General features: G+C 43.7%; 1 protein-coding gene across 3 annotated transcripts in view; it reads left to right on the top strand.

Moving 5' to 3' along the window:
• The first annotated feature begins 528 nt into the window (after positions 1 to 528).
• Positions 529 to 10,092, top strand: part of ATP7B (ATPase copper transporting beta) — a 30,483-nt gene continuing 20,919 nt past the window's right edge. For 2 of the 3 annotated variants that reach the window (XM_069881588.1, XM_069881580.1), the window contains exons 1-2: positions 530 to 953; positions 8,826 to 10,053. In XM_069881588.1, the coding sequence (XP_069737689.1) occupies positions 705 to 953; positions 8,826 to 10,053 (1,477 nt within the window). In that variant the 5' untranslated portion in view covers positions 530 to 704. Of the gene's footprint in view, positions 954 to 8,825; positions 10,054 to 10,092 lie in introns of all 3 variants that reach the window. The other variant, XM_069881597.1, reaches the window with a different exon arrangement.

The raw sequence follows: 10,092 nt of genomic DNA, 5'->3' as shown, positions 1-10,092 counted from the left end.
TATCATATGTGTGGCTGTCTAATTTAGTTATTCCTATAGTTGCCCAGAGGACTTACTGGGCACCGAGTTTGCCTATATATTTATAGTCTTTTTTTCCCTTCTTGAAAGAAAGAATGAATGTTCTCATGCCCTAAATAGGTGAAACCCCTTCAGTCTAGGAACCTTCTCTAATGATATAATCATAGGCATGTTTTCAAAGTTAGACAGAATCACATTTTATCCAAGAAATCCCTGGTAATTTCATAGAAGAAGGAATTGGAACAACATTTGTAGAAGCTGTGATTACGCACATGGCCACAAGGAGCTAATGCCTGGCTGGCTGAGTTAATTATGCATGGGCTTGCTGCACACAGGTCATGTTTGACTAGCTTGTGAAAGGCAGCCTTGGCTGAGCTCGCTGCAATGCCGTGTGCAAAGATTAGCAGTGCTGAACGCAGTCTGGTAAGCACAGGGGATGCCAATTGGTGGGAAGCATTTAAACTGGTAGGAAGAGCAGGTAGCTGAGTGCAGCAAGCAGTGTACACAAGGATTACAGGTTACATCTGGATTACATCATGAATGCCTAATGAGCATATTGATTAGATGGGCAGAACACTTCAAGCCATTGTAAATGTAGCTGAAAGAAGTGTGGCTGATAAGACACCGAATAACCGCTCTCATAAAGCTTTTCTTTGGCATTGCAATATTTAAAGCCCAGAAAGATAATGGAGAGAAAACTGGACAATAAAATGAAAAGGGAACTATCCTGCTTAGCTACTTTAAACAACAAAAACATAACCCTGGTGTCTATTCGTAAGCAGCAGGCAGCTCATGATGTGCCTGAACTACTGATTACTGATGAAAAGTCCAAGACAGGATCTCCGGTAAAAGCAAGCTGTAACTTGCAGAAAGAAGAAAAACTTTTGCAGAGTTACTCCACAGGAATGTCAGAAGTCAATACAATTGAAAGACAGGTTAGTGAGCTGGGATGTGTGTTGGGAGGGAAGAGTCGTTCTGAACTGGAGAATGTGAAACAAAACATGTTGGATGTGGTTTGTACATAAAAGTAGTTAAACTTTCTTCATCTAAATTGTCTCAATCCCCAGCATGAATGCCTGCCCCATTACAAGCAGTACACAACTGCGAAGTCCTCTGGAGATCCTCTGAAAGCAGTCTTTGAAAGTAGATGTTAATGATGAGTTATGCTGTAGTAACTAATGAGCACTTTTCCAGCTCCACCTCTAGTAACATAGAGTCGGGATTTTTAGTAAGGAAACAGATTAGTATTTCTCCTTTTGAACTGCAGTTGCTTGAGAAGTTTGACAGCAGTTTATACTGGCTTATTCTCTGGAATAATAGAAGTGCAGAAACATTGAAAGATCGTAACTTTAGGTAAGTGGTTTGTTTATAACTACTAAGTTGATGCTAGCCGAAGTTCTTCATATACACTTGGGGCAACATTATTTTTTTTTAATTCAGTGTTGTATATTATTATGGTATTTTATAGGTAACCTGTTGTGGAGAGGAGATTTATAAAGAGCAGAACAGATAAAAACTAGCTGAGGTTTGCTATTTATAAAAGAGTTTTTGCTATTTAAAATGTGTCTAAATTAGAGTAATGTAGTTTAGATCAGTGAATATTGTGAATATTTAAGGAAAAGAAACTGTCAGAACAAATTTTATGTCCTTTTAAACTACATATGTTTGGAATGGCTTAAATAACTACTGTCAGACTGGAATGAAATAACAGCCAGGACAGACCAAACATACCTGAAGGCTTTTTCTGCCTCAAGTTACTTCTTACATTGTAAATGTTTGCTAGAAAACAATCATGACATAAATGACTTTGTTCTCCAAAGGGTCTCTTTTCTGTATTCATTTTCCTGGGATATACATGTCACTTTTACCAGAGCTGTGAAGAGCATCACAAAGTCTTATGCTTTGCTTTCATTCTAAATTAGAAACAGCCTCTTTACAATGAGGCTTTCCCCTTTCCCACTAAACCAAGCATGGTTTACATAGCTCCCTTTAATCTAAATGTACCTGTTGAGGTCTCTAAGGTTTGTTAACTGTGGTCTTTCAGTAAGTCTAGCTGCAACTACCTAAATCTTTCCCCATCATCTCTACTGTTCCTAGATAGGGAATAGCAGTCCCTTGGCAGAAGCATTAGAACAACTAACTTGGTATTTTGAAAACAAAAGCACCATAAAGGCTGATTTTAAGTAATATTTTCATTGGGTCTTGACATCCAGGTGGAAAGTGTGGGTTTTCCCTCATTTAAGATTCAGAAACTGTTTGAAAAACAACAAGTTTTGGTACAAGTAGTTATCAAAAATAGTAGCTAGTGACATTTGCTGATCTTTGCTAAACTTTGTTGGAGGAAAGGAAAGGAAGGACAACCATATAAGTTGTAATACATTTTACAATACACACTAACAACATGGATGGACAAGTTGCACTGAAATTTGTTAAGGAGCATGAGGGTTGAATTTCTGCTCGCTTAGAAGTGCAGCTGTTGTAGGCACGACGGTGAAGACTCAGGACCTTTGATGTTTCTGAGGTTGCTCTGTCCTCATTTTGTTGTTCACTGGCTGCCTATAACAAACTGAGAAAGCATCTGAAGTATTTAATTAATAGTATGTGGCTTTTCAGTTGTGTATTACTGGCTGCCTGAATCCAAAGCCATGAATCAGTGTGTTGTGAAAGAATGAAGCAGGAAAGGTAAAACAGCAACATAGATGGAATAATTCTTTGGCAGTTGTGTGCTCCAAGGCAAGAGGGCAGTATGTGGTTTCAGCCCATGATGATACCGGGAGAATAGCAGCCCGAAACCTTTGGAGACACTAGGTGAGAGGTTCAGTGAGGTCTGGCATTTGTGGATGAGCAGATGGGGAGAGGCAGAAGGAAAGGTGCTGAACAGGATGGGCCCTGTCTCCTCGCTGGCTGGCTGACTGGCATCGTGGTGAGGACTTTGGCACTTGAATTTCAGGTTGTGAAAACTGGCATCCCTGTCAGGGATGAAGAAGGAGATCAGGAGAAGGAAGAATGTGGGAGGGCAGTACCAGCCCTGCGGGGACAGTATTGCTGGAGCACCAGAGAGGAGCAGCAGCCATGTGGGATTTTGGTGTGGGTAATGCTTCAGGAGCTGTGAGGTGTACCCAGCATGGCCCATGGTGCTGCAGGGGCCAATACCCTGGTATTTTGGAGGTGGCTGCACCTCTTGGGAAGGTGAGGTAGTGGGGAGAGAGATGGCTTGCCTGTTGACAAGCTGCCCTACAAGTTGACGCTGGAGCACAGGAGTAGAGAGATCATGGGGACCTGGCTGGGGCAGCTAGCAGCTGGATCGCAAACCTGAGAAGGGTACAAACCTTGCTGAATTTACAGCCATGGGGCTGTATCCATTATCAGGATGCTGGTCACAGTGTGCACATATAGGAGGGTCTTGCTGAGTGGTGTGATTTCTTGTTCTTTGGGTTGTTTTTTCCCCAGTCCAGTTGATTTTCTTACATTTATTCCATATCTCTTCATTTCCCTGTTAAAACCTTGGCCTTTACACTATTGAAAGAGAATAGCCAAAAGAAATAGCCAGTTTTGGGGGACAGTGGGGCAGCCTGATGCTAGGTCTCTGAGGGCAACCTTTGATGGAGCAGTTTTACCCCACCAGTCAGTCACTGAGGCCATAGACAACAACCGTCTTTCCCACTGTACCTGCTACCAAGCTCTGGATACTGTACCAAGAGCTATGTGCTTAGCCAGGGTTCAAGACTTGGTGCTCCTGATCCAGCATTGTCTCCCTGCCCTGTTCCAGCCTTCCAGAAAAGTTAGTCCAGCACCAGGGCATATTCGTGTTGGATCATCTCCTTCCTGCCATCTGGAGGAGGTCAGGATGGAGAGCAGGATCCTCTGCCTCTTCTTGCTGCCCCCAAGTCCTGCATGAGTGTGCCAACTCCAGTCTGGGGCAAGGGTTGTTCTTCATTGTGGCGGATTTACTCTGAAATCTTCATACTGGGAGGTGGGCTTCAGATACCACACTCATGCACATCAACAGTTTCAGCTGCTACTCATCTTGGGACCAATTTAGAGCTGTCAGATACAAATGTTTTCCATCCAGTTCTGGTACTCCCTTTAAGGCTGCCTTTACCTACTGGTGCTTCTGTTCCCTTCTTAATTTTCTTCTGTTTGATTTTCTTTCTTCCCCCCTCATGTTGTTTAAATGAGCTTCATAACTCTAATTTCTGTAGGGATTCTTCACTTTCAGATTAGATCCTGGCTCTGCTTTGCATTTTGAGTTGCAACTTACGTGTAGAACAGGAGAGGGGAAGAATTGTCATAGATTAATGTTTTCATTATTTACATATTTCTTACACAGTCACTGCTAAAATATATGTGGGACTGGAAGAGCAAACAGACTTGGTGTACACCTCCCCTTAAAAGTAAGCTGGCCTCCTTTTGGTATGAGAGACAAAACAGGTGGTAACTGTGGATGGTTCTTTACATTCCCATATGGATGTGCCGTCAGATGCATTTTCAGTATTTTATTAGGGTTTTTTTCTAGGCAGAAGCAAGCAAGAGGGGCAATACCTTGGAATCCTAGGCACCTTTTTTTTTGGCATTTTTTGAGGTGATGGCTTCTCTGATCCTCTTGCACATGCTGACTCAGAATTGCTGCACAGACTTATTGATGTCATGTTATGTGTGGGTGTTAGCTGGTATCAGGTTACCTTTTCTGAGACCTAGCATGTCCCTGAGGAAAATATGGGCACATTTCTGCATGCCACATCTTTATGTCCTTGTGCGAACCTACTGGTTTCCTCTGATCTAGTGCAGGAACACCCCTTCTCGCAAATGCACACAGATGTATTTGTGCCCAGTCTTTTTTTCTGAACCTGTTAAACTAAAGACTTTGTAAATACTGTATTTGAACCTGTGCATATTTCTGGATTTTGGCAGAAGATTTTTCAAGGACTTGGAATTTGTGGAGTGTTTGTTGTTTTGGGTTTGGTTTTGTTGGTTTTGGGTTTTTTTTAAGGGATTTTTTTGTGTATATATCCACATCTCTCAATTTTTTTGCCTTGTCATTTAGAATTTTGTGTGCATATATTTTTTTTCTCCTACAGAGTATAAACATCTGATTTTGTTTGCTACTGGACAAAACATTTTTTGTGATTCTTCTGAATGTTGGGTTAGCTTTTTATCTGAAATATAAAGTGGTAGCCAAGTTTCGACGTTTCTGTGGCTTAAAATGCATTGAAATTGAATCAGTCCTTGCTTTTATGTTTTTCAAAAGACTGGAGGGCAAAAATCCCTCTAATCTCTTTATACCTTTAATTTGAGTTGCTTTTATATCACTGGGTACCTAGGTAAACTGAGATGGTTGGTGGATGTGGTGGTGGAAGGAATGCAGCAGAGGATACAAGGCCTGTGATGGTTCTTGGCTTTCATTGGGAAGTGGCTGCCAGACACATGGTGAAGGGGAGCAGGAGAGTGGACAGTGTGATATCACCTGTCTCGTGCTCTGTTTTGCCAAATGACGCAGAATGCAAATACCTTTGTCATATAAGCCAAAGCAAATGTACAGAGTGAGCTCCCTTAACTTGCACATGGATTTTCGCTTTACCAGGTGTTTGCGACAGAAGAGCTGGCCACTGCGAGCAAAGTGTCCTTGGGAGGTGGAGATAGGGTATAGGGAAAAAGAGGAAACGAGGGCCAATATTCAAATAACACTTGTTGATACAAAGAATTATAATAAATGCTAGTTTGACTTTAAGCAGCATGGGAATTGCGGTGAGTGAGAGATTGTTTTCACTTTCACATGGGTTTCTTTTCCATATACAAAGCCATATTATTATTTTAAACTGTGGGAAAGCATAAATAGGAGGAAATGAGCATAAGGTTGTCTTTGTGTGCACTTAAATAAAGCACTGCCTTTGCAAGAAGGTTTGAATAACCGTTCAGGGTTTGTTTTGAAAGGAGGGGCTGGCTGTGCATTTCCACACATGGTGGGGATTTCAGTGACTTCTAGGAAGGAAAGTGCAAGGGGAGGGCTACATGCCCCAGGTGCTGCCAGGACTGTGGAAGGAAGAGCAAAAAAAGGGGATGTCAGGGCTAAACTATTCCTGTGGCTTTTCTTCCCCAGCATCCCTGGAGCATGGCCTTGAGGCCAGGCAGAGAGTGAGGGGGAACAGGGGATGAGCTTGTGGTTGGGATAGGGAGGAGCTGTGCTGTAATGCCAAAGAACTGACATTGCTCGTTCCTCCCTGTGTTCTAATAACTACAGTACAGAGAAGTCTGAAAGCAAATTTCTCATATTAAATTTTTGCCATTGTGGTCGTGACCCCAGACCTTATTATTCCCAAGCTGTCTAAGCATGAAACAAAATCAAGTTAATGAATTTTGAATACTGCATCAAATGAACTGGATGCAGTCTAGTGTTAATAAGTGGCCTAAATGCTTCTCATTCACACTGTGGTACTGAGGAGGGAGTTTTCTTCTCAGTGGTAGGAATAAGATTTGCAGTACTGAGACTGATCTGGTGACCCCCTCCCTGCAGTAATGCCCACCATCAGGTGCTTCATTCAATGGTGGTGAGCCCATACTTTCACAGATGAGAGAACTGATTTGTTGCAGTAGCTTACATTTTAGATCTTTAGTAGTTAAAGCTGCCTTAAGTCACAGACATGAATTTTGGTGTTCTTTCCATGAAACCTGACAGTCTGGGACTTGCTCCTCACCTTCTCAAACTTCCATATTGCTTGGTGCCAGCAGTTTCTTCTAATGACACTCTGTGCTCTGGTTATCTGTTTTATGAGAAGCACTGACTTTATCACTGTTGGGGGGGGGGGGTTATATTTAATTCTCAATTTAATTGAGTGCACCAAACTCTAGAGTCCCAGTACTGTGGAGCCTGTGATCTGGCTGATAAGAAGTTCACTTCTGGCCAATCAATACTTCAGTATTGGAAATTACATTCTGAAAACTGCTGTCGGATGAAATCAGTGAGTTCTTGCAACTAAGTGAGTTCTTGCAGCTATGGTCTCTATTAGATGCCTAATGAAGAGGTAAATGAAGCTAAACCATAGTGGAACTAGCTGCATATAGGTCTGTGTGCTGCTATCTTTGTCAGATATAGATTTTAACTTCAGGACTTGTATATCTGCAAAATCATAGAATCATAGAATCACCAGGTTGGAAGAGACCCACCTGATCATCAAGTCCAACCGTTCCTACCAAACACTAAACCATGTCCCTGAGCACCTCGTCCATCCATGCCTTAAACACCTCCAGGGAAGGTGACTCAACCACCTCCCTGGGCAGCCTGTTCCAGTGCCCAATGACCCTTTCTGTGAAAAATTTTTTCCTAATGTCCAGCCTGAACCTCCCCTGGCGGAGCTTGAGGCCATTTCCTCTTGTCCTGTCCCCTGTCACCTGGAAGAAGAGGCCAGCACCCTCCTCTCCACAACCTCCTTTCAGGTAGTTGTAGAGAGCAATGAGGTCTCCCCTCAGCCTCCTCTTCTCCAGGCTAAACAACCCCTGCTCTCTCAGACGTTCCTCAAAAGGCCTATTCTCCAGCCCCTTCACCAGCTTTGTTGCTCTTCTCTGGACTTGCTCCAGAGCCTCAACATCCTTCTTGTGGTGAGGGGCCCAGAACTGAACACAGTATTCAAGGAGCGGTCTCACCAGTGCCGAGTACAGAGGGAGAATAACCTCCCTGGACCTGCTGGTCACACTGTTTCTGATACAAGCCAAGATGCCAGTGGCCTTCTTGGCCACCTGGGCACACTGCTGGCTCATGTTCAGTCAGCTGTCAACCAACACGCCCAGGTCCCTCTCCTCCAGGCTGCTTTCTAGACAGACTTCTCCTAGTCTGTAGCACTGCATAGGGTTGTTGTGCCCCAAGTGCAGGACCCGGCATTTGGCCTTGTTAAACCTCATGCCATTGGTCTCAGCCCAGTGGTCCAGCCTGTTCAGATCCCTTTGCAGAGCCTCCCTACCCGCCAGCAGATCGACACTTCCACCCAGCTTAGTGTCATCTGCAAACTTGCTAAGGGTGCACTCGATGCCTTCATCCAGATCATTGATAAAGACATTGGACAGGGCTGGACCCAGCACTGAGCCCTGGGGAACCCCACTTGTCACTGGCCTCCAGCTGGATTTCACACCATTTCCCACCACTCTCTGGGCCCGGCCATCCAACCAGTTTTCCACCCAGGAGAGTGTGCGCCTGTCCAGGCCAGAGGCTGACAGTTTCCAAAGCAGAATGCTGTGAGAAACTGTGTCAAAGGCTTTACTGAAGTCCAGGAAGACCACATCCACAGCCTTTCCCTCATCCACGCAACTGGTCCTTCTTGCACTGGTTGGTTTCAGTCTCTCAGGAAATTCTCAATTCTGTTTTCTGTGGGTGGTTTGGTTTGAACTCCTGCTGAGCAGTAGGAGGTTGGACAAACTGAGCTGGTTACTGACGTGTGGAGAGACACTGAGCACACTCTACTGCGACCTCGTGCCGGTGACAGTGTGCTCTGAAGAGCAGGGCTCGGGCTGTATGGTGAAAGTGGCTGTAGAGACCTAATGACTGGACTAGAAATATTGAGACAATTTTGCTTTTATCGCTCTAGTGAATATTTTTTAAATTGATGCTCAAGAGAAGTGTTCAGAGGCTTGATTCAGTGTTGTGGGTGTAGCTAAATGGTAATGTCTTGGAGGTGTAAGTTAACATCGTGAAGCATTTTGGCAGTATAGACTGACTTGAGAGCACTTCTCATATAGTTCAGAGCACACGCAGAATATTTCTGCTTTTACATTGCTAAAGATACGTACATTTTATTTTTACGTTTCCTCTTGCTCTTTAGGTTTTGTCCAACACTGATTCTCCTCCTGACTGTGGGCTGGACCTTACAATGAAGCACAGTTTTGCTTTTGACAACATGGGCTATGAGGAGAGCTTTGAAACTGCACCCTCTCCATCTTCTCAAGAACACACTGTGACAGTCAGTGTTGTGGGAATGACTTGCCAGTCATGTGTGCAGTCAATAGAAGGCCAAATTTCCAAGGTGAAGGGCGTTGTGAGTATTAAAGTCTACCTTGAACGGAACAATGCTGTAATAAAGTATCTGCAGTCAGAAATAAGTCCTGAACAGATTTGCCAGGAAATTCAGGATATGGGCTTTGATGCCAATATTGCAGAAGAGAAGTTGACAACAGCAACTGTAAATCTGCCGTGCTTGAAAGAAGCAGTAGTTAAACTTCGAGTAGAAGGCATGACATGCCAGTCCTGTGTCACTAACATTGAAGGGAATATTAGGAAACTGCATGGTGTGGTGAAAGTCAAGGTATCACTTGGTAACCAGGAAGCAATTATTGCTTACTATCCTTACATCATTCAGCCAGACGAACTCAAAAGCTGTATCAGTAACCTGGGGTATGACTGTACCATTAAAAGTAAATCAGCCCCTTTGAAGTTGAGTGTCCTCCATCTCAGGCACCTACAAAATGCAAATCCCAAGCAGACACCAGCAAGTTTTGAGAGTGATGAGACGGACCCACTGGTTGCCAAGGGGAGTGGCACAGCTATGGTAACCATACGGGTAGAAGGCATGCACTGCAAGTCCTGTGTCAGAAACATTGAAGGAAATATATCAGATCTTCCTGGCATACAAAGTATTAAAGTGTCTTTGGAGCACAAACATGCTGTGGTACAGTATAACACAAATTTAATTACCCTGTCAGCTTTGCAGCAAGCTATTGAATCCCTTCCACCTGGAAACTTTAAAGTATGTCTCCTTAATAGTTCAGAAGCTAATAAGGGAGCATCACCATCACCTCCTTTGCTATGCAATTTCTTCAGAGAGCCACTGCAAGATACAATGTGCACGGCTGTTATTAGAATTGATGGCATGACCTGCAGTTCCTGTGTACAGTCCATAGAAGGGACCATATCACAGAGACAAGGAGTGCAACATATAGAAGTTTCTCTGGCTGGCAGAACTGGGACCGTACATTACGATCCAGCTGTCACCAATGGAGAAGAGTTAAGAGCTGCCATAGAAGACATGGGCTTTGATGCTTCTGTGCTGACAGGTAAGTAGTTTTTTTCCTCTGGGTAGTGTACCTACCTGG

This window comes from Phaenicophaeus curvirostris, chromosome 1 (genome assembly GCF_032191515.1).
Source record: "Phaenicophaeus curvirostris isolate KB17595 chromosome 1, BPBGC_Pcur_1.0, whole genome shotgun sequence".
NCBI classification, from domain to species: Eukaryota; Metazoa; Chordata; class Aves; order Cuculiformes; family Cuculidae; genus Phaenicophaeus; species Phaenicophaeus curvirostris.
Note: the sequence above shows the minus strand (reverse complement) of the source record. Positions and strands in the feature narration are given on the sequence as shown.